This window comes from Miniopterus natalensis, chromosome 16, assembly GCF_054644295.1.
Source record: "Miniopterus natalensis isolate mMinNat1 chromosome 16, mMinNat1.hap1, whole genome shotgun sequence".
In the NCBI taxonomy this organism is placed as follows: Eukaryota; Metazoa; Chordata; class Mammalia; order Chiroptera; family Miniopteridae; genus Miniopterus; species Miniopterus natalensis.
In genome coordinates this window covers 43,207,667-43,235,482 of record NC_142096.1, presented here as the reverse complement: position 1 = coordinate 43,235,482, position 27,816 = coordinate 43,207,667, and the positions used below count along the sequence as shown (strand labels likewise).

The 27,816-nt window shown below is 54.0% G+C and overlaps 2 protein-coding genes across 2 annotated transcripts; both read left to right on the top strand.

The window, feature by feature from the left end:
- The first annotated feature begins 7,761 nt into the window (after positions 1–7,761).
- LOC107539822 (secreted Ly-6/uPAR domain-containing protein 2-like) lies at positions 7,762–11,770 on the top strand. Its single transcript, XM_016216420.2, has 3 exons — positions 7,762–7,813; positions 10,094–10,192; positions 11,559–11,770. The coding sequence occupies exons 1-3, from the start codon at positions 7,762–7,764 to the stop codon at positions 11,768–11,770; spliced, it is 363 nt and encodes a 120-aa protein (XP_016071906.1).
- Positions 11,771–21,945: 10,175 nt separating this feature from the next.
- Positions 21,946–23,143, top strand: LY6D (lymphocyte antigen 6 family member D). Its single transcript, XM_016216419.2, is given in 4 exon segments — positions 21,946–21,997; positions 22,700–22,798; positions 22,925–23,069; positions 23,071–23,143. Coding segments are annotated over 4 exon segments (369 nt in total).
- Positions 23,144–27,816: the final 4,673 nt, after the last annotated feature.

Here is a 27,816-nt window from a genome sequence, read left to right as displayed (position 1 = left end):
GAGAGACAGAAACATCAATAAGAGTCCTCATTGATCGGCTGCTTCCTGCATGCCCCCCACTGGGCATCGAGCGCACAACCAGGGCCTGTGTGTCCTGACCGGGAATCGAACCTCCATCTCCTGCTCGTAGGTCGATGCTCAACCTCTGAGCCACGCCAGCTGGGCTCTAGGACTCATTCTTTATTGGTGAACTTAAAATATAATACTGGAGCCTTGGCCAGTATGGCTCAGTTGGTTGGAGTGTCACCCCTATGCACTGAAAGGTCGAGGATTGGATTCCTTTGTCAAGGTACATACCCAGGTTGCAGGTCCCCTCCCTGGTCGAGGTGAGTATGGGAGGCAACCATCCAATCGATGTTTCTCTCTCTGTCTTTCTCTCTTCCTCTGTCTTTAAAATCAATAAACATATCCTTGGGTGAGGATTAAAGAAAGTGAGCAGGACCTTTCATTAGTGTAGCGATGTGACAAGGTCCCATACACTATTTGAGGCGGGCCTGAGCAGAGATCTGGTGGTGCAGAGAGAACATCTCCAGGACAAGTTGCTCATGGGGTAACCCGACCCTCCAGTGGACTTGGATATTCTCCCTCAGTCAAGAGTTCAAGCAACGGCCCTGGCTGCTGTAGCTGAGTTGGTTGGGCATGGTCCCATGCACCGAGAGGCTGCCAGTTTGATTCCCGGTCAGGGCACTTGCCCGGGTTGTGGGCATGCAAGAGGCAGCCAATGGATGTTTCTCTCTCTCTTTCCCCCTCTCCCTTCCTCTGTCTCTAGCAATGTAGTAACATTTGAGGATGTAGGATGTGGGCATGGAGCTAGTTCCTTTGAATGGGAATGTGCTCTGGTATTTACAAGCAGAAAATGTGAAATCAGTGATTTTCATCTCTTTATTAGGTGTGAGCCCTCGTGAACTACTCGTTTACAAGACCTGTACAGACAACTGCACGTTTGTCTATGAGGCCCAAATGCCTCCACGAGCCCCTTATCACCTCCTGAGGACCAATAGTTTCTATTTTGTTCTTTGCTGTAATGGTAATCACTGCAATCAAGGAGGACCCAACAATGTGGAGCGGGACATCTTACCTGATGAAGCGATCGAGGAGGTGATAGATAGGGCATTGCGCCTGGGGGTCTCGGGATTCTTCCTGAGCTTTGCCTGCATCCTGGTCAGCAGGACACTGACTTGAGAAGCCCTCATCTCAGTGACGAGGACCCTGTCACCTCCCCCATTCCTCAAAGTTCTTTGCTGTCTTGTGAACCAGAGACCCTGACCCACAGGCCCCCGCTGGCAAGTTACCCATTTTCAGCTTATTTCAGAGAGCAATAAAGCACAGTATTGTTTGAGTGCTGCAAAGTCAGGGCTTTTTCTTTGTGTGTTTTTTCGTATTTGATAAGCTTTTTTCTCTTTAACATCACCTCACACAGACCAAACACACTTTTTTTTCTTCAATCAAAAGCAGATCAGCTATAGGCGACAGTGTACTTCAGCTGGAAGAGGGGTTCCAGCTGTAGGCAGACCTCAGGGCCCTGGGGCGACCTCGGACCATCCTGGCAGCTCCTGGGCTGGGGTGTGGGAGCAGAGCCTGTGGTTGGCGATGAGGGAGCACTGCCACTGGTGACTGTCCAGCGTCCCTGTGTGGGTCAGACAGGCTCTGCAGGAATTGGGTCGTCTTCACTCAGTGATAGCATGTGCCCCCAGAACTGACAGCTGAGCAGGGTGTGGGACCCCAAAGCCAGATGCGATGGCCCCAAAATGGCAGGGAGAGTCCAGGCTGCTGCTGTCTTTCACTGCACTTGGCCTGTCAGAAAAATGGCATGGAGGGACAGAAAGTCAGGACCTTCTTTTGCTATCTCCCTCCCCTCTATTTTCTTTAAATCAATACCTGATTTTAAATTACTGAGACAAAATTCACATAACATAAAAATCATCATCTAAAAGGGTGTGATTCAGTGTGTTTTAGTATGTTCACAATGTAGTGCAGCCACCACCACCTTCTAATGCCAGAACATTTTCACCCCAAAAAGAAGTGCTGTATCAAATAAGCAGTCACCCCCCACCGCCCACCGGTGCTCCCCAGCCTGGGCACTGCTGATATGCTCTCTGTCTGTGGAGCTGCTTGTGCGGGGGCGCTCTGGGCAGTTCTCAGGAGCTATGTGGGGTTGGGGGCGGGGAACGATGAGACAGAAGAGAGAGGAAGCACCATTCCCAGCAGGACAATTGGAAAGGACTCCTATGTAGACATAGATGTAGACGTCCCGGAGTAAACCTGAAGGACAGGAAACCAAGAGGCATCCAGATTGAGTAGGGCTCACACGCGGGGAGTGGGGCGGGGGGCAGGTATGAGGCCCTTGTGCAGCCTTCCAGGGTCAATGCAGGGTCGGGAGGAGGCAGAGTGAATTGGGTGTGAAGGACCCTCAGCATGGGGGTAGTGGGACATCAGCCTAGGGCACCCTGTTCTGATGATAGAGACCCTGTGGCTGCTCTTCCTCAGCAATTCCTCCCAGTTTCCAGGAGACAGAAGAGAAGGAATTCTATCGAATGAACTTGGACTTCACCCACCAATGGCATAGGTGTGCGGGCTCACAAATTCTCCCACTGCCTTTGTCCTTCATCTGAACCTTGGGCCAGGTGGGCAGCAGAAGGTTCTCAGCATTCTGGGCAAGGTGGGTTGCTCCTGCGATTAGGATTTGGAGTTTGGGGGGTCCTCTCCTCTCCAAGACCTTGCGTGGCTCCCAGGCCCTATGACCACAGCATGGCATGGCCCGGGGGCTGTACTTTTCCAACCCTGTGCGTGGGGGACTTGGCAGGTGAGGCTGCGGCCACCCTAGGGCTGGAGCGAGCAGGTGACAGCTTAGATTCTCTGGCCCTGAGGAGCTCCGAGGACTTGGGCACCCCACGGGCAGCAGCAGACGCCCCGGAGGGGCATCTCTGGTAGAGTCTGACGTGGACAATGGAGGTGGTGGTGTTGCTGTTAGAACTGCCTTTAGCGTAGCCGCTGGTTGAAGGATGGGTCTTGCTATGGTGGCGAACTGCTTTTCCCACAGGAAGCAGAGCAGAGCAAACCAGAGGCACAGGGGAAATAGCCCAGCGGCTGTCTGGCTCGTCCTGGTGTCCTACGGGGGCTGAGTGGCTATGCTTAAAAGGAGTGTGGAGCTGTAGCTGGTTTGGCTCAGTGGTTAGAATGTTGGCTTGGGGACTGAATGGTCCTGGGTTCGATTCCTGCCAAGGGCACCTATCTCGGTTGCAGGCTCAATCCCTGGCCCCAACCAGGGTACGTGTGGGAGGCAACCAATTGGTGTTTCTCTCTTACTCTCTCCCTTCCACTCTTTCTGAAAGCAATGGGAAAAATATTCTCTTTTGGGGGGGGGTATATGGAGCGGGGCAGGGACCCGAGGCAGCTTGTGAGGGTGGGTGGAGCTGAGTTTATTACTATTGGAAACAGTAGATACAAAAGGTCTGGTAGGGCTTATAAAATCAGGTGTGAAAATAAAGGAAACTGCATTTAAAATGGATTCAGAGGCCCTAATGCGGAGGAGCCCTCACACACAACCACTGTGGTCAGCTACAGACCACCCCCCCCAGGGGCAGAAACACCTTGCAAGTCCCCCTACTTCACTGCTCCAGCAAGAGGCAGGGGGATTTCCATCCTGCCCAGCTGCCCAGCCCCCCAGCCAGTGGGAAACAGCCTCCACCTAAACTATCTGTTTCCTCCAATGGACTTTCCTTCAAAGCTACCCTCCCAGCTTCCTCCTTTTTCTCTTCAAAGTTCTTCCCCTTTGTTTGCTGGACTCTAGTTTTTGCTATAGCATGCTTGTCCCAAATTAAAATTCTCTGCTATTCTCCAATAAACCCAAAATTAAACTGACTGTGTTGGGGCAGGCTGGACTGCCCCAGGTTCACCCTACTGGCAGCTGGCCACTGGGACACCCTGGTTTATCCAGTTTGCCTCCTCAGTCCTGGAAAATACCAGCTGCCCACACTCAGGAACACAGGCATCCCTGCATCCTGGCTCCTTGCTGCCCAGACAGACCATAACTGGTAAGCCTCCCCCAGGACCCTGAGAAAATTATCCCCACTCTTCCCCTCCTCCCAGTCCTTCCTCCTGAAGGAGCAGGGAGGTTCCAGGAGGGAAGCCAGGCAGGCAGCTCCTGTGTGCTCTGTGCACACGACTCAAGGCTGAGCACCAGGGAGCTGGTCCTCTCTCTGCTGCAGGTGGATGGAAGGCAGCAGGTGGGGCAGGGGCCAGAACTCAGAACTTTGCTCATGCTACTCGTGTTCCACCAGCCAATCTGTGTCTGAGGTGCTCTGTGTCCTGAGCGAGCAGATCTTTCTTTGCTTCCCCACACTCTGGTCACAGGTCTGAAGACTAGAACAGCTTTCCTATAGCCAAGGCTTGGGTTCCACAGGTGACCAGGGTCAGGGCTCAGAGTCTTTCTTGGTGTATGTAGGAACACCCCTTTACCAGCCCCTGCCTGACAGCAAGGAGCCTGAGTGCAAATTCTGGGTCCCCCACCCCTGTCCCCAGCACAGGAGGAAGGACGGGTAAGAAGCAGGGAGGGAACGGGGGAAGGAGGGCCAGGGCAGGGGAGGCAGGGCAGGACTTGGGGTTTCTAAGCAAGGGTCCAGATCTCTCATTGGAGGATGTGATAGAGCTCCTCTGGGCTGGCAGGGTCTAAACCCAGTGTGTAATCTCCTGCCTCACCGCTGCCCCAGTTCCCTCACCTGCCCTGCATACCTGTGGGACAGGGAGCCCCAGTCTCCCTCTTAGTCACTCTGGGGAGTAGAGTCCAGTGCTAGGCTGGGGACCACAGTTAACTTAATTGTGTCCTGGGGCCAGAGTCTGGGCCTTAATTGGAGAGCACCCAGCATGTTAAAGAGTGAGTAGAAGATGACTGATGAGCTTAAAGGGGGCGGTCCACCCCTCCCCCAGCCTCTGGGCAAGGGCACTGGCACTGGGGCAGCATTCCTCTGCTTCCCCACCCTCCCAGGGCCTCTATCCCATGGGGCTGCAGAGTCTTTGCCTCTCAAAGGCTCTTTGAGATTCATGAAGTTCAGCATTTCTCAGGTTGCCCTATTAAAGGAAAAAGCTCCCACAGACCCCTAAGAATATAGACCCCAATTTGAGAAATGCTGCACCTGCTGGGAAAAATCCAGCCAACTTCCCCTGTGGGAGAGTTTGGGGAACCCATCACCTGGCTTGGCTTGCCCTACTCCTTTCCATGGGCTCCTCCACTGCCCTCAAGGATCTCCCCCTTCTCACCCCCACTTCAAAATGCAACCCAGCCAGTTCATTCTCCAGGTAGAGGTGCTGGCTGAGCACAGGGTGGCACCTGACCAGTCTCTGTAAATGTGGGTCCCTCACACCCCACACTCAGCCTTTCATCCCTGTGCTCCAGCACCAAGTGCCTGAGCTGGGCACTGAGTAAGGATCAGCAATGCCTGAACAAAAATAGCTTGTTCATGACCTGGGGCAGAGGGAGCCCAGAGCCTCAGGCTCTTCCCCCATCCCCAGTCTCTCTGCTATATATTCACTGACAGAAGCCTGGGCTAGTCACCTGAGTGCTGGAGTGGGTTCAGTGAGAGTGGGGCTGGTCACAGTCAGGCCCACCCAAGATGGCAATAGCAGCTTGCATATGCAGGGTGGGGCTCCTCTTCCTGGGAACTCAGGCAGGGAGGGCCCAGCCAGGAAAGCTGGTGAATGTTCCTGGCCCCAGGCACCCACCTGGTCTCTCCCTGTTGGCCTCAGAGCTGGGTCTAGGGCCAGCCACGCCAAGCATTCCATATATGGCCCCAGTCTTATGGCACCAGTCTGGGTTCCAGACATGTGTCCCTTGAAGCTGTGCCAGGAACTTTCTCAGATCTAGGCTGAGGACTGAGGTGGAGTCCAAGAAGACATATAGGCCTCAGGGTCCAGGCCCTGTCCCAGGATAGGTCCAGGCAGGGCTAGACTTCTGGCCATGGCCACAGAAGGTCAGCAAGCTTGGAGGGGAGATGGAGTGGGAGGGCTGGGATGCATGGAGAGGATGGAGTTGAATGGAGTGGATGGAGTAGAGGGCATGGAGTGGATGGAGTGGATGCAGTGGATGGAGTGGATGGATGGGTGTGGATAATGTGGATGGAGTGGATGGTGTGGATGGAGTGGATGAATGGTGTGGATGAAGTGGATGGATGGTGTGGATGCAGTGGATGGAGTGGATGAATGATGTGGATGGAGTGGATGGAGTAGATGGAGTGGATGAATGGAGTGGATGGAGTAGATGGTGTGGATGGAATGGATGGATGTTGTGGATGGTGTGGATGGAGTGGATGCAGTGGATGGAGTGGACGAATGGAGTGGATGATGGAGTGGATGGATGGATGGTGTGGATGGAGTAGATGGAGTAGAGGGCATGGAGTAGATGGAGTGGATGGGTGGTGTGGATGGTGTGGATGGAGTGGATGGATGGAGTGGATGGAGTAGAGGGCATGGAGTGGATGGAGTAGAGGGAATGCAGCGAACACAGGTTGCTTGGCCAGAAACTCCCATCTCAGCACAGACTAATTCCGGGGAAGTGCCCAGGCTCTGGCTTCTTATTGTCCTCTATAGTGCCTGGAAGTGGGCTCTTAATAAGAGTCATGTCTTCCTTATCTTTTGGGGGCTAGAGCAATGGGGGCCCACACACCATGTGGCCAAATATATGTAAGTTCTAAAAGAAGCTGAAAAACCATTAAAATAAAATATTGAGAAATATACTATCAAAACAAACTAGACATTCTGGTGTCCACTTTGATTCCTGGCTCCTTGCCACTTGTGCTGGAGGTGGCTGCACAGAGAGAGCCCATCCCCAGCCCGAGATGTGACCCGCCCTGCACTGCAAGGGCCCCTCATGCATGCCTGTGGCCCAGCCTGCGCTCCAGCCCCACCTCCCACCCCCACCAAGTATCCTTTGCCACCCTAGGGCCTGGGAATAAGCACCTATTGCCTCAGCCCACCTTCCGCAGGTGGATGGGGAAGGGGCCTAGCAGGGACCTGGGGGAAAGTGAAGGCTCCAGGCAGGGGGTCTAAGATTGTTCTAGACAAAGATGGTTCTGCAGGAAAGGGGAAGGAGGGAAGCATGTCCAGGGCACAAGGGTCCACCCTGGAGGCCGAGGGAGGTGGGGAGGCGGGAGGAGAGATGGGAGGCCAGAGGAGACAGAGCTATGCAGAATGGTGGCCTCTGGGCTCTCAAGAGACTATTGGCCATGGTCACCAGGGAGGCTACCAAAAGAGAGGCCCGTGTTGCTGAAGGGGATGGAGTAGAGACACCAGGAGGTGTGGACTCTCACTCCTCTGTTTCTGGAACCCCAGCCAGACCTCCCTGCCTGCACTGGCCCAGAGGAGATGGCTGGCCCACTTAAAAGAGCTCTGGTAAGGTTGTGTCCTCCAGACCAGACCCCAGGGCAAGGCCATGTCCCTCAGACCCCCAGAGTGGGCTATCACCCATAGGCCACCATACTTGTGCCTGCTTCTTGCTTTCTAGCCTAACCTGGGGCCTCATGGCAATTGCAGGAACAAGGAATCCAAGGCTCAGAATGGAGAGACAGGCAGAGAGGGGACACAGGTGACTTTTTGAGAGTACCCTGGGGCTCCTAGGGGTGGGGCAAAGGGAAGACTAGGCACTTGAGTCAGGCTGGCCCTGCTCCCCCCAAGCTCATCCGTCTCCAGCTAAATTACTAGGTCTTACCTGGCCGGTGTATAAAAGGCACCTGCACTGTTGCACCCAGTCCCTACGGTGGATGCCCCACGATGAGGTCACTCCTGGTGTTTCTGCTTCTGGCTGCTCTGTGCACTGACCTGGGTAAGGACCACTGACCTGGGTGGCAGGGACAGGGACAGACAGGTGCCAGGCAGGGCTGGCTTTGGTCTGAGGGGTCTGTGGATTGGGGGCTGCAGGGAGTGAGGGGGAAGCCTTGTGGCTTCTCCCTAACCAACCAGACCTGCAGACCCTCGTGTCTCTTCAGGCCTAGTTTCTGGTATACCTAGCTCTTGTGGGGGTGAAAGACCTGGTGAGAGGCTGAGGCTGCAGGGCCCTGGGCTGAACAGTGGGACCTGGTTTCAGCAGGTGTCCCAATTTTCCTGTTTTTCTTGGACAAAAAGGATTCCTGGGAGGCGGGACTCTCAGTGCTAAACCAGGAAAATGAATTGGTAGCCTCCTCTAATCCCAGCTCTGCCCTTACCTGATGACCTGATTGTGTGACCTGGAGCAAGAGCACCTGGGCCTGGCAAGGCCACCGGAAATGGAGCCTGGGGAGGGGGTGACACAGCCTGTGATTATCAGCTGAATAATTACCATCCAGGGTTAATTATCCCCATCAGCCTCCCTGAGAGTGGGGTAGTGGGTGAGCCTCTAGCTGTCTGGGCAAGCCCTGAGGGGTGGAGGGTGGAGGGGTAGACCTGGAGATGGCAGCGTGGGGAAGCTGGAAGGACAGATGGAGGGGACTTTTGTACAAGGGCACAAGACTCTTTCCTGGGAGCCTAATGCTGGGACAGCACCTGCTTGAAGGGCCATTGCTCCAGGGACCTAAAGAGATTAACCCATTAATTCTTAGCATAGCCCAAGGACATAGGGACTATTCGGACCCCTGTGGGGGAAACTGAGGCACTGTCAGCTTCTTGTTCAGAAGAACATAAGAGTGTCTCCCTACCCCCAGCAGCACCTAGCATATAGTTGCAGACAAGTCACCCTGGACAGAGAGGCCTATTCTTCTTGTGGGTTTCAGAACCCTGGCCTAGAAAGCATGGCATCTGAGCTGGGGGTCGGGGCTGAGCTTGACCTTCTGCTTGCCTGGGGTTCAGCCACAAGTGCCCCTCACTCCACACAGGGAAAGGGTCTCTGACATCAGCCAGCCCAGCTGGGGAAGGTGCTGTTACCCCATTTCATAGGTGCTAGCCCCGAGGTCAGGTGACCTTGGTCTATAGGACACCACATGGGCCACCCTTCCCGAGAAACCCCTCAGGACCCAACTCCCTCCCCCGAAGCCCTGGCACAGAGGTGCTCTTCCTTGCAGTGCAGGCCCCATGCCCAAGCAAGGTGCTCCAGGCTTTCCCACCTGTGCACCTGCCCCATCCCAGCTCCAGGATCCTCATAGCCTGGTCCCAGCTTGCCTGGCCTCTGCCAAGCTCTGCCTTCTGCCTGATCATCTTTTCCCCAAATAACAAATAGAAACCCATCTATCGGTCCATGTCCAGCTCCAGGGCCTCCCACTCCAGGAAGACTTCCAAGATGGCTCTTGCCCTCTATCAAGACCACGTGCCTCTCGGCCAGGTGTCCCACAAAGTGTCATTGTACCCTCTGCTCCATCCCACTCAGGGTTATATACTGTACTTCAGTTGGCCACCCTTGGGTGGCCTGTGGAGCCTCCATCCCAGGAGCCTTGTCCTGGTCTCCCTGTCAGTGGGACCTGGGGTTGGCCATACAGCATGCAGGGGCTGGTCAGGACCAAGGCCTTTTGCTGCAGAACCCCCAGGGTGGGGGGTCATGGGTAGGGCCCCAGGCAGTGAAGGGCAGGGCCGTTCCTTCCTGTTAACTAAACAGCCCTGGGTATTTACTGTATGCACAGCCATTCTCTGGGCCAGGCAGCAGTCCTGGGCCCGGGTTCCAGTGAAGGGGGCAGGACAGAGCCCTGGCTCTGTGTCATTTCATCCTTCAGCAAGACTGAACAGCCTCTGGCCACAACATGGTCCTATCTTATAGTTGAGGTCATCGAGGCTCAGAGATGGACAGGGACAGTGAGAAAGGGACCCAGATGGCCTCTGAAACCTACCCTCCTTGTATTGCACCATGTTGCCCATGTCCTCCTCAGTCTTGGGGTGGCCTGCAGACACCCACACCCTACCTACATCCTCAATCCTGCTGATGGATTGGTACTCACACACTCAGAGCCAGTCACCACAACCATGTCCCTATGCCAAGGGACCAGGAGTGCCTCTAGAGGGAGGAAAGGAGAGAGGAAGAGAAGGCTCAGAGAGGGCCAGACGGGTGGTGGCCATTCAGCAGGCAGCCAGGCACTGAGCTAGCCCCAGGCCGGGTCCCCAGCCCTCAGCCCACACTGATGGGCCTGTGCTTCCTTCCCCCCAGCCCTGGCCCTGCACTGCCACGTATGCTGTGGCCACGAGAACTGTGAGTCCCTGGTGGAGTGTGCCCTGACGGACAAGTACTGTGTGATCACACGGGCCAGTGAGTACCTTTGCCCCCAGTGCCCACCCAACCATGGACAGACCCTTGGGAACACCACCACCCTCCAGCAGGAAGCCCGGAGTGCAGCCCACCCCGAGGCTGGAGGTGGCAGGGAGCAGCGAGCCCACTTTCACAGTCAGGTGTTGATGTGAGGGTCAGAGTTCTGCCAGCAACCCAAGGTCCCAAAGTGGGCTTTATAGTTTAAATTAGTGTGAGTCCGTGTCCAGTAGGGCTCGATGGTGACAGAGACAAGCAGGGTCAGGGTGTGGAGATCACATAGTGGAGGTCTGAGCCTGGCTGGAGGTGACTGGGGAGATATGTCACTGTCTGGTGTTTTGCCTGGTGCTGTCCCAGGTTGTGTCCCATGAGATGGATTCCTGAGGGAGTGGGGACTGCCACCTGCCCTGGCCCCTCTGGTGGGCCCCGGCTTCTGATCTGTGGGGAGCTGCTGGCTCTGTCCTTCTGTTCTGCCACAGCCGGAATGGCTGTGTCCTTCTGGGCACTGCTGCTCTCAGCACCACCCACAACTAGAAACATACATGTCCTCAGTGTGGCTCTCACTCACCCCAAACAACCGCAGAGGTTGGCGCTCTTATCCGCATTTTCCAGGAAGGAAATAGAGGGACAGAGAGATCAGGCACCTCTACATAGAGCCCCCCACCCTGCCCCTCGCTTCTGGATCCACTGCCAGTGACAATCCCCTGTGTCAGGGCCACAGCTTCAGCACCTTCTGACTAATACAGGCTGGGGGAGCAGCTCTCATCTCCCCAGCACCGCCTGGCCTGTGGTCTTAGAGCCCCTCCCTTCCAGCTGTCCCTGTTGCACAGCCTGCAGTTCCAGAGCAGACGAAGGCAGCGGCTGAGGCCTGGGCTCACTCCCCAGGGGCTCTGCTCCTGGAGCAGCCCCCCCCAGCCAGCCTCTGTTTCCCTTGTCGACTCCAAGAGCTATGTGCAGGCTGCCGTGTCATATTCCCCTTCCCACTGTTTCCTAGGGCTTTCCAGTCCCAGAAAGGGACAGAGGTTGAGCACAGGGCCTGACCTTTCCTCTAGACCCTGACTGCCAGAGCATAGAGGCGCTCCCAGAGGGAAAGAGGCAGAGGGTCTAGGCGTGGGAGTCCCTAAGCAACTCCCTGGCCCGCAATGTCACAGAAGAGCTTGGTCTGAGGGGGAAACTGGACTCCCAGGCCCAAAGGTGCCAGGAAGGATCCTCCTGCACACAGTGGCAGGCTCTTTGGGAACCTACATCAAGCTCCTAGGAGCCCCAGCAGCAGGCTGTGCCTGCCATGTTGACGGGCTTCAGGGCTGGCTGGCTGGGTGGGTGGTGCATAGAGCATGCCACCCATGGGCCTTCGCCCCTGTCTCCACAGCCAACCCGGGCGGCATCCTGGTGATGAAGTCCTGCGCCCCCACCTGCCCCAACAGCACCGTGTCCTCAGACGGCCGAGCCCTCTCTGTCTCCTGCTGCCAGGGCAACCAGTGCAACCGCAGTGGGGCGTTGGGTCTGGTGGGTGGTCGTGGGGCCCTGTGGGTCAGCACCTCTGCAAGCCTGCTGTGGGTGCTGCTCTGGGCAGCCTGGTGAGCCCAGTACCCACAGGCCAGCCCTGGGGTTCCTGTGTCCCCTCTCAGACTAGACTCAGGCTGCATGTGGCCTGTGTCCAGTCTGCCCGGCTCCCTGCGCACCCCGCCGTGGCAGGAAGAACCCTCATCTTACCTGTCACTCCTCCCTGCTTCTCTAGGCTCCTACTCCAGGGAGGGATGCTCTCTCTTGTCCCAGGGAACCCACCAATGTGGGAAATGCAGGGGGCAAGCCTCCCCAAGGCCCCCAACTTGAGGGGACCCTCAGCCTTCCAAGAGTGATAAGAGCACCTCTGTTCTCCTCCTCATCCTCCACCCCAACACAGGGGCTGCTGCCTGGGTTCCTTGCTCTCGGGCCCTGCCGTAAACGAGCCCCCTGTGCTCCATGCCCGCCGGGCCCTCCTGCCCCTCCTGCATCCAGAGCTGCCTGGGCAGGGGGAAGGTAGATCAGAGGTTTGGGTGCTGGGTCTCTTGGGCTTTCTTTTCACTCCTGTGTTCACTCACCCCCATTCATCGGCCCATCCACATATGCCCTCATTCACTCACATCCCAGCTGGTGCATCCGTTCCTCACAGACCCACCGGGATCCTCCTTGGCGGCAGGCGCCCCGAGGAGAGCCAGCTGGGGATTCGTCCCCCCGGCTCTACCTCAGGGGCTCCACAGTCCCGCCAGCCTTGCCGCATGAAGGCAAGACTGTCCCATGATCCTCTGGCTGCCCACTGTGGGCCTGGGCTAGGTCCCATTCTTGCTGGGAATGGGGGCCGCCCTCCACCCCCAGGGGCACCACTGCCAGCCACCCCCAAGGTCTCATGAGAGGTAAATAAAGTTGCCGACCCTGCTGTCCTCTTTCTCTGAGATGCTGAGTTTGTGGGGGCGTTTCTTCTCCTTGGTCTTGAGGGGGAGTCCCCTATACCTCAGAGGCATGTGGGGCTCTGCACAGAAGGGTGGGAACGGTTCTCCGTGCGCAAGCTCAGGTGAGGAGGAAGCACACATTTCTTGTCATCTGAGAAGCCAGTGCCTATGGTGACCCCGTGGCCGGGTGGCAAACACACTTTCAGTAAATCCCAGGTTGGGGCTCACATTGGCTCTCTGGGGAGCTCTCTGAACCTCGGTGTCCCCCAGCATGGGGGCACATTGGGGCACAGCCAGGTGCCAAGGGCTCTGAGACTTCTCCCAGGGCAGAGGCCCTCAACTCTCCAGAAGTTTTGTCCCCATGCCTCTGCTCAGGGCGTTTCTTTAGGAGCCCACCCAGGTCCTGGCCCTATGGCTCCCTCGGGTGTCCCTGCTCCCAACCAGAAGACCCATGTCCTGGCCCCTCTGCCCCTCCCACAGGCCCAAGTCCTTTCCTTCTCCTGCCCCTCTCTCCCAAACATCCTCCCCTGGGTGACAAGCTTCCAGGCAAGGTGAGCGGGGCATATCTCCTGCTTGCCTGGCTCCCGCAGCTCAGATGCTAGGAAAGGGGAGTCGTGATGGCTAGGAGCCTTCCCAGTTGGACCTGGACCTGTGCCTCAGTCCTGGGCACCAAATGCCCAGCCTCCCAACTGCCCTCCCCTCAATCTCCATCCTTCTCAAAGCCTAGCCTGGTAGCTGGGTCCGGGATGTTCCTAAACACCCCTCGAAAGGACAGAGGTGCTTCCTATTCCCAGCAGCTACCTCTCTGGCCTTGTTGGACCACTGTCCCTCCCTCCTGCATGACTGGCCTGCTGTCAGTCCCCTTGGCCTATGGCAGTGCTGTGGTGGCCATTCTATCAGGGAGCACAGTACTCTTGAGGCTGCAGGGAAGCAGAGGGCTCAGGCCAGTGGGAGGGCCTGCCTTTTTGTAGGTTCTGCCCACCATATGTGTACCTCGGGGTTTCTGAGGACAAGGCAGGCTGAGGGGACCCTGCCTTGAAACAAGGCATCTAGGTTCCTTCGGTGCCCCCAAGCCTCCAGCACAATCTTCCTGCACAGCCAGACTTGTGGGCTCTGGAGACCCAGGAGGAGGTTGGCATAGGGCCTAGGCGTGGCCACCATCCTAGGAGAAAAATTGGGGCTCAGGGTTGGGCTCTCCACTCAGCCTCATGATGGAAATTTCCTCTTTTGGCTCCTTTGCTCTGGGGCAAGACCCACCCTTACAAGTCTCAATGGAAAATCACTTGGGCCGCCACATGACAACCCAAGACTGCCTTGTCCCAGAGCTTCTGTGTTCAGAAGTTGGGGTGGGGCAAGGAGACTGTTTCCATGGAAAGAGTGGTTTTCCCTCACTACACATGGTGAAACTGAGGCACGTTTTCTGGGTTCACTCCTGGGTTGGCAGAGTGGTTTTCAATGAAGTCTGAGTTCTCTCCACTCCCTCCCACCCCCATAGCTTTGCTACAGTCATTAGATCAGCACTCAGAGGGCGCGTGCTGTATACCAGGATCGTATGGGTGCTGGGACACCATGGTGACAGAACAGACTGGGTGTTACAGCCAGCAAACCAACCAAAAAGTATGGGACACAGCTCCTGACGGGGCTGTGGAGGAGAGCAGTGGTGGAGGGGTTGCCAGCTTCTCAGAAAGAGAGGGAGTGGCTGCCATCTGATCACAAGAAGGCAGCCGGACGGTAGGTAAAAGGCCTGGAGCTTGGAAGGGCTGGAGGGACTGCAAGGAGAGCCCCCCAGAGTGGGAGCGCCAAGGGTGGTGGCAGTACAGGGAGGCTGGCTTTGGCCCTAAGAGCCTCCTACTATTGCTGCTGGTGCGGGGAGATCTGGGGAGGCGTGATGTGGGCCACAAATGGGCTCAGGCTGTGACTTGTTACTCTTGAAATACCTGAGGTAGGCCTGGGCTGAACGGGGCCCAGAGAGATTGGGCTGGAGGCAACATGCATGGGGCTGTGGCCATGACAGCTAGCAGGGAGGCCTTCTCCTCTGCCTTCCCACCAACGCAGCTTCACATGACCTGGTCTCACTGTTGGGGCTGGCTCCTCTGTCCTGGGTACAGCCCCAGGGTGCCCCTGGGCCTCCAGGTGTCACTTTCCCTCTACCCAGCATCCCCTGCTCCCCAAGGAGCCACCCATGCTCCAGCTTACATAGCTTTCCCAGACTGAGATGACATAAGTGCTTGCACACCTAAGCCCTGAGATTGTAATGAGCTCCCTAGCAGGCCCAGCTTGGGACTCACCTCCCTTCCCTGCGGGCCTGTCCCCACACCCAGAGCAAGCTGCAAAAACATGCGAACAGCTTGGACCAGAAATGGGTGCCAAAGCCAGTCTCCGAGACCACCAAGGTTGAGCAAAGAGTGGCTGGCTGAGCGGGGCTGTTCCAGTCTCAAGGCTCAGCAGTTGCCTGGGCCCAGAGGAACTGAGATGGAGCCTGCTCAGGTCTCTGCCACGTGAGGACAGTCATCTTGGTTTCTGGCCACTGGCTGATGCAGAGGCAGCCCTGCTGGCTCCTTCGTTCTGCACCCAGACTAGCATCAGGAACCTTGTCTGTAAAATGCAGGGTGTACATTAACAAAAGAAAGGGTAAAAATCCTATGATCTTATCAATAGATGCAGAAAAAGCATTTGATAAGATACAACATCCATTTATGATGAACATATTCAATAAAATACGAATAGAAGGAAAGTATCTTAACAAAGTAAAGGCCATATATGATGAACCCTCAGCCAATATCATACTCAATGGTGAAAAACTGAAAGCTTTTCCTCTAAGATCAGGAACAAGACAAGGATGCCCACTCCGCCACTTATCCAACATAGTTCTGGAAGTCCCAGCCAGAGCAATCAGGCAAGAGAAAGAAATAAAAGGCATCCAATAGGGAAGGAAGAAGTAAAACTGTCACTTTTTGCAGATGACATGATTCTGTATATGGAAAACCCTAAAGACTCGACTCCACCAAAAAGCTTTAGAAACAATAAACAAATACAGTTAAGTTGCAGGATACAAAATCAATATACAAAAACCCATTGCCTTCCTGTATACTAACAACAAAACTTCAGAAAAATAAGTGAAAAAAACAATTCCTTTCCCAATTGCAACAACAACAAAACTTACCTAGGAATAAACTTAGCAAAGAACATGAAAGAGCTATATGCTGAAAATCACAAAGCATTATTGAAAGAGATTGAAACAGATATAGCAAAATGGGAAAATATCCCGTATTCATGGATTGGAAGAGTCAATATGGTTAAAATGACCATATTACCCAAAGCAATACACAGATTTAACGCATCCCCATAGAATGCTAATGTCACTTTTTAAAGAAATAGAACTAGAAGTCATCAGATTTGTGTGGAACCACAAAAGACCCCAAATAGCCAAAGCAACCCTGAGAAAAAAGAAGGAAGCTAGAAGAATCATACTCCCTGACTTCAAATTACACTACAGAGCTACGATAATCAAAACAGCATGGTATCAGCACAGAAACAGACACGAGGATCAGTGGGACAGAATAGAGAGGCCAGGTATAAAACCACATGTACATGGGCAAGTAATTTTCGACAAAGGAGCCAGAAACACACAATGGAGTAAAGATGGTCTCTTCAATAAATGGTGCTGGGAAACTGGAAAGCCCCATGCAAAAGAATGAGACTGGATTAGTTTGTCCACGTGTACAAGAATTAACTCAAAAAGGATCAAAGACCTAAATGTGAGGCCTGAAACAATAAGTTACATAGAAGAAAACATAGGTACAAAACTTACGGACCTTCGTCATAGAGAACATTTTATGAACTTGACCCCAAAGGCGAGGGAAGTAAAGGCAAAAGTAAGTGAGTGGGACTGTGGCAAACTAAAAAGCGGCCAGCAAAAGAAACCAACAACAAAACAGAGAGGCAGCCAACCAGATGGGAGATGGTGTTTTCAAACAGTAGCTCCCACAAAGGTTTACTTTCTAAAATACATAAAGAACTCATAAAACTCAACACCAAACAACCCAAACAGTGGGCAGAGGACCTGAGCAGACACCTCTCCCAGGAAGACATACGAACAGCCAACAGATATGAAAAGATGTGCAACCTCACTAGCTATTAGGGAAATACAAAAACTGCCGTGAGATACCACCTCGCACTGTTAGAGTTGCTGTTATCAACAAGACGAGCAATCACGTGCTGGAGGGGTTGTGGAGAGAAGGGAGCCCTCCCTCACTGCTCGTGGGAATGCAGACTGGCACAGCCTCTGTGGACAGCAGCCTGGCGATTCCTCAACAAGTTAAGAATAGAGCCACCATACGACCCAGCCATCCCTCTCCTGGGTGTATACTGGAAAAACGAAAACACGGTTTCGCGAAGATATATGCACCCCCACTTTCACTGCAGTATTATTCATGGTGGCCAAGACGTGGAGACAACCAAAGTGTCCTGCCATAGAGGACGGGACAAAGAAGATGTGGGGCATGCACACGATGGACACTACTCAGCCGTGGAAAGGGTGAGATGCTGCCATTTGCCACAACATGGATGGACCTCGAGAATATTATGCTCAGGGAAATACGTCGGACAGAAAAAGCTAAGAACCATACGCTTGCACTCATATGTGGGATATAAAACTGAAAATGGTGGACACAAAGAGCAGTGTGGTGGCTGCCAGAGGGAAAGGGGTGGGGGGTGAAGGGGTCTTAATATATGGTGATGGGAGAAGATATGGCTTTGGGTGGAGGGCACACAGAGCAATATACAGATCTTGTAACACGAAAACCCACACCTGAAACCTCTATGTTCATATTAACCATTGTAACCCCAATAAATTTAAATAAATAAATAAATAAATAAAATAAATAAATAAATAAATAAATAAATAAATAAATAAATAAATAAATAAAAATAAAATAAAATGCAGGGTGTGGGTAGAAGTTGTCCATGTCTCAAATCTGGGTTTCACACATGCTTGGGAAGACAATAGTCCCAATCCTAGAATTTCATCAGCTGTTTCTAAAAATCTTTTTAAAAATTTCAGGTTGCCCTGGCAGTGTTTTGGTGGGGCTTAAAGAGTGACAGCACCCAACAAGGGCCACTTCCTATTCCCAAGAGACAGGGGACAAAGTGATGGGGGTAGTGGCTTGTTAAGAAAATGAATTTACACTTTCTGGGTAAGAGACACTGGTGCCAAAGATGGACAGACAGACCAAAAGAGCATGTATATATGTAAGATATTTATTTCCCTCTTAAGGGTTAGGATCAGTGGTGTCCTGCAGAGTCCCCCCAACACCCCAGTTATCATATAATCTTAAATAAAAGGAGTGGGTCTGCATGTCGAGTGTTGCAAGTCCCAGAGCTGCCCACTGACCACCTGCAGACCTAAGGCTCTCAGAGCCCCCACTGGGTTTCACTCCATGGTTTCTGAGATTTCCTGTGCTCTCTTGTCAGGGACAGGCATGTAAATAAGAAAGGGAAGAAGGCCTGGCCGGGCGTGGCTCAGCGGTTGAGCATCGACCTAGGATCCAGGAGATCTTGGTTTGATTCCTGGTCAGGGCTCATGCCCCGGTTGCTGGCTCGACCCCCCGTCGGGGGTGTGCAGGAGGCAGCCAATAAATGACTCTCATCATTGATGTTTCTCTCTCTCTCCCTCTTCCTTCCTCTTTCTGAAATCAATAAAGATATATTTTTAAAAAAAAAAAAAAAGAAAAAGAAAGGGAAGAGGAGACAGAGATATCATTGTGGTTGACTCCTAGAGGACATATAAGTGATGTGAGTGGATGACTAGGTGGGTAGATGGATGACTGGGTGGACAGATGGGCAAATTGTTGGATGGAGGGATGGAAGATCGGTGGTGGGTAGATGGGTGGGTAAGGTGGATGGGTGGATGGATGGATGATGGATAGATGGATAGATGGGTGAGTGGATGGGTGGATGGGTGGATGGGTGGATGATGGATGATGGATAGATGGATAGATGGGTGAGTGGATGGGTGGATGGGTAGATGGGTGGATGGATGGATGATGGATGATGCATAGATGGATAGATGGGTGAGTGGATGGGTGGATGGGTGGATGGATGAAGGGTGGTTGATGGATAGATGGGTAGGTGGGTGAGCGGATGAGTGGATGGATGATGGATGGATTCATGTGTGGATGGGTAGATGGGTGGACAAATGATGGTTGATGGATAGATGGGTGGGTGGATGGGTGAATAGGTGTTGGAGCAAATGAGGGTGGAAGAGTGAGGAAGGAAAATGAGAAGGACCCATGTTCATTATCCTGGAAGCTCCAGCCACAGCATCACAGAGCTCACGGGTTTGCAGCCATAAGCTTCAGGCTACACAAGAGGTGTCATGAGCTATGGCACAGCTGAGGAAAAACCCAGGGATAGAGCATGAGAACAAACGCTCTGTCCTTCCCTAGAACAAGAGAGCGCTTGTCCTAACACAGGGAGAGTGAGTCCCTCCAGGCTCCCTGATTCTCCAGCCCTTTGGGCTCTGTAATTCTAGGGGTGCACGTTCGGTGGCCTGTCCAGCGGTGGGCCTGCAGCCCTGGGACTGCCTGTGGCTCTGCCCGAGCTCTTCTGCAGGTTCTGCCCGCTTCGTAGAAGGATGCAGCTCACACCTTGAAGCTTTCTTCCTCATGCCCCAACCCCTGCATCCCAGCGCCTCTCAGGGCCACAGCCAGAGAAGGTGACCACCAGGGCCCATGCAGGCCTCTGTGGAGGGTGTCCCAGTGCTGGTCCTGGGTGCTGGTGTGGGCAGGGATACCATGGGGCTGGTCTCAGGGTGTCGCCTGCCAGGCCAGAGAACTGGCTTGTCTCTCTTGGCCAGGCATTCCCAGGGGACAGGCTTCGCCCTGGGGCAGGGAAGAGCTGCCTGTGACCACTCCACAGCTTCATGCTCTGACAGAGAAGAAAAGAGAGGCCCTGACTGGACGAGGGGCCAGTTTAGAGGCAGGGCTGGCCTTGAATCTCAGCCCCTGGCTTAGCCCTAGGACATTAACTGTATCCAGAAGCCTCCCAGCATGAGGGGAGGGTGTCTCTGGAGAAGGACTGCTGGTGGCCAGGGTCCCAGGCAATAATCTAGGACATGGGGGCCCATGTCAGGCCCTGGAAGCAGCTAAGAGGGACATTGTCTAGACCCATGGCCATGTGTAAAAGTGACTCTGGCCAGGAGGGAGGAGGAGGGAGGCCTGAGTGTGGGAAAGAGCCCCAGCTCACAGGCTGGGTAATCTGGGTGGGGCCTTGCCCTCTGTGTGTTATCCAGGGGGGCCATCTGTGTGTGTAGGTGTGTGACTGAAAGAGGCAGAGCAGGACCAAGGCAGGCACTGCATCTCTGTGCTGGGCCACCTGTCCCTGCTGGGAAAGGAGGGAGGGGGACAGGAAGGAGTGCTGACGCCCCAGGCCTCTGCTGCTCCTCCTCCTGATGCCAACATTCTGCTGGCGCAGTCAGGCCTGGGAACAGGGCTGCCTCCAGGGGCTGGGTGAGAGAGCTCGGGTCCTGGAAGCCGTGACTTTCTCTAGCAGGCTAGAGAAAAGGGGAGGGGTCCAGTGTGATGGAAAGAAGTGGCCGGTTCTGCCCCACTCTTGGGTGACCTGGTGCCAGCCCCACCTTCTCTGGCCCTCATTTCCTAACTAGTAAAGGGTGTTGGGAGGGGGTCATGACAGCTCCTCTGTCCTTTGAATCCTGAATCCTGCCTCCAAGAGCATAGCCAGGTCACAGCCTGCAGGAAGCCCTCCCTGGCTGCACTGTCTCAGCCACTCCGGGTCTGAGAGCTCCTGCCTTCGGAATCATCTACTTTATCCCACAGGTAAACTGTGTCTGGGGCTGTTGTTGATGTTTCTGCTACAAAGGCCCCAGGATGGACAGTCACATCCCAGTGGGCAGCTTTGTCAAGGACAAAGGCCTTTTCCCATGGAGCCAGAACCCAGTTGCCACCTCTGCTCTGGTGCCTCATGCCCAGACCTCTACTACTACCTTACATCCTTGGACCCTGGGGCTCTGCCAGGCCCAGCAGAAACTCCAGTCCCCCAACCTGTTATTCCAGCAGCTTCCCTGCCCTGTGGCCCAAGTGAGTCACCCCTCACACCTGCATCCCCTACCCGGGCCAGTCAGCACATGATCACTGAACCCGCTGCCCTGCTTCCCAAGGCCACTGGTCATGCTCCTTCCCCCTGTCCATGCATGGCTGTGCCTGATGAATGTGGGGAGGCCTCAGAACTTGGGATGGCTTTGTCTGGGTAAGGACACAGGAACCCCCCACATTACCAGCCTTGTCAAGCGAAACCCCAGCTGCCCTAAACAAGCGCCCGGGAGCTGGGGCCAGCAGCATGGCAGACTTCCTAGGCTCGGGAAGCTGACTTGGGGCCTTGGGGGGCTCCTGCCCTCACCCTTCCTGCTCCCCTCCAAAGGTGCAGGGGTGGTACCTTCTCAGATCCTGAGGGGAGCAGGAGGGGTGAGGGCAGGAGCCCCCAAGGTGGTGTTTCGGTCCCTGGGCACCAGCCTGGAGGGGCTGTTTTGGCGGGACAAGAGCAGAGACGAGAGAGCAACAGTCCCAAAGCAGGCGAAGGCAGCTGCTCCTTGTTGCCAGGACCCCAGCACACTGGAGGGATCCCTGGTAGGAGGAGCCCCGAGGCCCCTGGGGGGTGGGAGGCAAGATTGTGCAAACAGGAGGGGCCCATAGTTCCTCCTATTCTTTTTTTGTTTTTTTGTTCCTCCTATTCTTTTGTCTCTACACCCCCACCGTACTCTCCCCCAACATGGTAGGTCCCACCGGCCTTCGCGTTACATACCTGGTCGGGCTCACCTTTTTGTGGGCATATCCAGCAACCACACCTTACTCCCCACGCCCGCCCTGCCCCTCACCACCCTGAATTCTGACATCTCAGTAGGACACTAGCCTTCCCTGGGGTCCTTTTCCAGGGCCTTGTTGGGTCGATCCTGAACCCAGAGCTCAGGAAGGCAGGGCCAGCACCCGTTCCTGCTTCTTAGCTGGTAGGCACAGCCCTGGGCACCCACAAGGCACCTGCACAGACCTATCTGTGACCCTGAGGGTGGGGAATGCAAGGGAAGCAATGGGAGATCAGGACAAAGTGGTCCAGGGCTAGACAGGGAGCTGCACCGCCAGCCCGGAGGTGGGAGGGCAGCCCTCTGCCTGGTGGGTGTAGGCCGGCCAAGGCAGGATAAGTCCTGCTGGAATGCCGCTGCCTGGCTGCCTGCCCACCCTGCCCCTCCCACCAGCCTTTGTTCCAGCTATAAGGCCTCTGGAGAAGAGGGGCCCCACTGCTCCCAAAGACCTTGCGATGAAGTTGGCCCTGCTGCTCCTTGTCACCCTGGCTGCGGCCACTGTGCCAGGTGAGGGCTGGTAGAGGGGCTGGGGAGGGGGTGGCTTGTGGGCCAGGCACTGGAAGCCTGGAGTTTCAGACCCCGAGACTCAGAGAATCCTGAGATTGTAGGGTGCTAGACTTAGAACTTAAAACCAGCCCACATCTTAACGTAGTGGACTCAGACTTACAAGGCTTGGAATCAGAATCCTGGATCGACCCATGGGTAGGCACTCTGACAGGGAGTGATGCTGGCGACTCTCTGGAAATGCCTTCTCCCCAGGAAAAGACAGATGCCTGGGTCATATGGCTCTTGCCTTTCCCCCCAAGATAGCCATTCTTCCCACAGGCTCAGCATGGCCAAGCAGAGATCCCCAGAGACCCTGACTCACACTTAGGTCCTCAGAACCATCATCAGCCCATCGGGGAACAGCCCCTGGGGTGGGGGACTTAGCAAGTCCCAGAGCACTCAGAGGCCTGTGGAGAAGGGTCTCCAACACACCTCCAACACACTTCCTCAAAGCTCCTCTAGACTTTCCCAGCACAGGCCCCAGGGTCCAGCAAACTAGCACTGTCGCCTTCCTCTTGTTGAGTCTGGGTGTAGGACAGAGCCCTGGCAGTACCTGGAGGGATTGGTTTCAAGCAGGGTGGCAGACAGCTCTGTCCAGGAGGGTTTGTGTCCCTGAGAGAACTTCCTGGCCCTGGCTGAGACCCTTGACAACCTCACCCCCAGCCCAAGCTCTCCGCTGTCACGTGTTCTCCAGTGCCACCAACTGTAAGAAGCCTCAGAGCTGCCCAGTCAACTCTCGCTACTGCAGGACCTTAACGAAGGGTGAGTGATCTTGGGTGCACTTAGGGTGGGGGACCATCCCAGGGAGGTTGGGGTGCTGTGGATGCAAGCCAGGTGGGGAGAGGGGTTCAGAGGTGGCCTTGGCCTGACCACACTCACCATTCCCAGTGGAGCCTCTGTCAGGGGACCTGGTGGCAAAGGACTGAGTGGAATTGTGCGTGCCCACCTACAACCTGCCCAGCCAGGTCAGCAGTGGCACAGGGGCCACCCTGTGCTGCCAGGGTGACCTGTGCAATGACAGACTGCTGAGCCCCACTCACCAGCACCACCCTGGACCTGCTGCTGGCTCTGGGCCTCCTTGCCTTCATCTTGGCCCCTAGCCTGTGACCCCAGGGCAAGGCCTCCATTCCTTTCCCAAGGACTTCCATGGCTCTCCCCAGCCATGATGGGGGTTCAGATGCTCTGGGCTTGCAGCTTCCTTGGAAGGTCTGGGGCCAGGTCCTTGGACAAGGAGAGCTTTCCTTCCCCCAAGATGAGAGGACCCAGCTCCCCAAGCAGAGGGAGGGCAGAGTCAAGCATTCTGACCCCTTCTGATCTCATATCCAGTTTGCTTGGTTTCCGTTTATTTTTCTATTAGAAACTCCATAGGAATAAATGATTGAAAACCAGTGTGGTTGAGTCTGTGCTGTTCCAGAAGTGGGGGAATGCACCCTGCCACACAGGACCCTGAGTCCTAGGGCCAATCATGGCAGCATGGTGATGCCTAAAATGCCACTATTCCTCCTTATCTTCAGAGGGGATGGGGCCCTCCCCAGGTACCTCCTCTAATGCCCCAGAAGAGAAGGGTGCTCCTGGGGAGGCCTAAGGAGGAATACAACCCACAGGTCTTTGGCGACAGCGGAGGGGGGGGGGGGGGCGGCAGGCCCCTCCCACAGGAAGTGGTCAGGGAGGAAAGGCTGCCCTTCTGCCCCAGGGGAACATCCTCCAGACCTGGGTCCAAGGTCTCCAGACAGGCTGTCTTGGGACACCCAGGCTCAGCTGAGCCTTGGAGCTGTGCAGACACTGACTGCCCAGCCATGGCCAAGGTAAGTTCCATTACCTCAGGTTGATTCCCGCAGGTGAGCCCAGCAGCCTCCTTGGCTACCCTAACCTGGGGTGGAGAGAGAGGTGTGTGTGTGCGTGTGTGCGCATGTATGTCCCCATTTGGTCTGGGTGCCAAGAAAGAGCACAGCCTCTGAGGGCCTTCTTCTGAGCCTCTCTGCCTGAGTTCTGAGTCCAGCTGCCTGGATCTGAGCCCCACTGCCTAGATTCTGAGCCCCATTGTCTAGGTTCTGAGCCTTGCTGTCTAGGTTCTGAGCCCCACTATCTAGATTCTGAGCCCCACTGTCTAGGTTTTTTGCCCAGCTCTCTAGGTTCTGGGCCTACTGCCTGGATATGAGCAGTTTGAATCACTGTATCTGTGTGAACACCCAGCACCCAACAGGTACCCAAGCCGACCTTCCCCTCCCAGGAGAACCACAGAGTTGGCAGGAGCACCCCACTTCCTGGGCAGCCTCAGGCCTCACTGTGGTCAGAGGCCTGACTCCCCCCAGGGCTCGCACCCTTGCAGGCCTGGCCTGAGAATCCCTGTAGTAGCCCCACCCCAGCAGACAGTGGAGGGGTGGCAGCTGCTAAGGAGGAGCCAGTGGCATTTCCTTGCCATGGGCCAAGCACTCACCCTTGATTTCCATACTTGGTGAGATGAGTAACTCTTCTGGGGCTCTAATGTTTGTGAGTGGAGTGGTGATGTGGGGCCTTCACTGCCTTGCCTGGACCAGCCACCATGGAACCCCTCCCTGGAGGGCTGCCCACCCCATGCTTTTGTGCTCTGCCCCACCCCTCTACATCCAAACCCCACCTGCTCAGGGTCACCTGGGTCCCACCTTGTCCTTACCAGTGACCTTCAACACAGCACTACACTCTCAGAGCTTCCGTTTCCTATGTGTGTCTTTGGTACCCACCTGGAAGCCAGTGCCCCTCAGTGTCTATCACCTATGGCTGAGGTTGGTGGCCCTGGAACCCTCTGCAAGGCTGAAGGTCTCTCCCCCAGTGCTCTCAGAGCCTGTGAGATCCTGCCCGGTGCTCCCACTGCAACAGGAACATTCTGAGGGGTAGGTCCTGGGGCCAGCATGCCCCTGGGTGGCCACTAGAGAGCAAGGCACTGGCAGCTGGCCAACAGGACTGGCTCCCCTACTCAGACTCTCTCTTCGTCCTCTGTGTCCACTCCCTACAGGTGTGTCTGAGGTGGCCCAGGGGTGCACAAACCACAGACCATCCTCATTTCTTCCAGTGGAAATCAAGCTGCTCGCTCAAGGCAGGCTGAGATTAGAGTCAATGGTGGGGGGTGAGGCAGGGGCTGCAACCTGGGGAAGGGGAGGGTGCTCTGGGCTGGTTCAGCTCAAGATGGGGCAAAAGTGCATCCAGGATACCGGACTCTAGAGAAGGCCCCACACAAGTGGGATGGAGGACATGCTCCATTCCACAGAGCATGGTCCCCACAGGGGCAACCTCGGCCACATGGGCCCCAGAAGGCTGCCTGCACATTCCAGGGAGACCAGTTGTCCCCTGTGGTCACAGCAGCATCTGTGATATGGCAGGACTCCAGGCTGAAGGTCACAGGTTGCAGGGTGACCTTCCAGGGACAACTTCAAGCCCAAGAACAACATGGCTCCCAGCCCATCACTGCCCTCTAACCTCCAGCCTCCAAGGGTCCCATCCCGCCTCCCATCCTCCTGGCTATTGTCTGTGACCCCACTGGGCAGCCCACTCACCACTTCAACCATCCTAGACCCAACTCAGACCCTAACCAGGTACCATCTCAAGATGAGGGATGGGCTACCTCTGACTGGGTGGCTGGACGGAGAGGCTGGCTAAAGGGGGTCACTTTGTTCATAATGTTTACAGCTGTGTTTATGAAGGTTGCTGGTCTGTAGTTGTTTCTCTTGCAATGGCTGCACTGGTTTGGGTATCAGGGTGATGCTGGCCTCCTAGGTAACTGGGCAATGTTCCCTAGTTTCTGGATGGGGTTGTATGAAATCGGTATTATTTTTTCTTTAAGTGCTTTGTAGATTCACTGGCGTGTTCTTTGTGGGAAGATTTTTAGCTACAATTTCAAATTCTTCAAAAGACAGAGGGATAATCAACTTATAGACGGGGAGGGGCAAAAGTAGGTTTACAGTTGTGCATATGGAAAATAGTACAATAATTAATAAATAATAATACAAGAACAAACTGTTTCGAGTACTCACAACTGCAGGCCTACTTTTGCCCCACCCTGCATTTCTTCTTGAGTGAGCATTGCTCCTTGAGTCTTTGAAGGAATTCGCCGTGTCATCTAGTTACAGCATGGATTGGCGTAATGTTAATAATGTTTCCTTATTACCCTTCCAACTTTGTGAAGACCTGTCATAATTCCTCTTTCTCCTCTCTGATGCTGGTGATTTGTCTCCTCTCTTTTCTTTCCCATCAATCTGGTGAGGGGGTTAAAAATCTTATGATATTCTCAGAGAATCAGATTTTGGTTTGATTGGTCTCTATTGTTTTTATTTCATTGATTTTTTTTGCTCTATTTTATTATTCTTTATTTTGCTTACTTTGGGTTTGATTTGCCTTTTCTGCTCCAGTTTCAGAAGTTGAAGCTTATTAGGTCATTGTGTTGAGACTGAAAAATGATTAAAAGAAGCCTTACTAAAATGTAGTCTGGAGTCCAGAAGGGGGCGCTCTCACACCAACCATGCGAGTCAGCTACAGGGTCAAGTACAGACCAGTGAGGAAGCGTCACCACAAAGAATCCTCAATTACTGGTCCAACAGCAAAAGAAGCGCATTGCATCTTCTACGACGAACCAACCACCCAGCAGCCCAGACCCTGACAAACTGCGAACTTTCGCTTTCCCCACATGGGCTTTCATGCAAAAAAAATCCCTCTCAACTTTTTCCTTTATCTTCATAAAATATCCCTCTCCTGTTTCTTGAACTTGCCCAGGGCTTTTGCTATAGATTGCTTGTCCGGAATAAACCCATTTTTTTGCTGCTAATTAATTGTTTTATTTTTAAAGTCAACAAGATTTTTTTTTTCCTAATACAAGCATTAGTGCTAAAACTTACCTTCTAAACACTGCTTTATTTAGCTGCATTCACACTGATATAGTTCTCATTTTCATTCCATTGGAACGACTTTCTAATTTCCTTTAAAATTTCTCCTTTGACCCACAAGTTATTTAGAAATGTGTTGTTAAGTTCCTAAGTATTTGGGGATCTTTTGGATATTTTCTGTTCTTGGTTTCTAATTTAATTTCACTGTAGCTCAAGAAAATAATTTGGTTTCAATCTTTATAAATTTATTGAGATTTGTTTCATGGCCCAGAATACAGTCTATGCTAGCAAACATTCTGTGTGTACTTGAAAAGAATGGTTTCTCCTTCTATTGGGGGGAATGTTCTTTACAAGTGACCCTTGAACAATGCTGGTTTGAACTTTTAGGGTCCACTAGTCAACTGTATTTTCAATCTGTAGTTGGGAACTCTCGTATGCAGAGGGCCAACTTAAGTTATACTCAGATTTTTGACTGCACAGTGGTCAGCCCCTAACCCCCAGCTGTACCTGCCAAGCAGGCCAAGTTGGATGGTAGTGTTCTCACATCTTCTTTATCCTGCTGTTCTGTGCACTTCTATCAGTTCTTTGGAAAGCAGTGTTGAGATCTCTGCCTGTAATCATGAATTTGACTTTTCTCCTTTCAATTCTAGCACGTTTTTTGCTTTGTGTGTTTTGAAGCTCAGTTGTTGGGTACATAGACAGTTAGGATTGTTATGACCCCTTAGTGAACCGACCCCTATGGCTATGTAGTGCTCCTCTTTATTCCTGGTTATATTCTTTGCTCTAAAACCCACTTTGCTTGATATCAATGTAGTCACTCCTGCTTTTTTAAAAAAATATATATCTTTATTGATTTCAGAGAGAGGAAGAGAGAGACAGAAACATCAATGACGAGAGAGTCATTGGCTGCCTCCTGCAGCCCCTCAC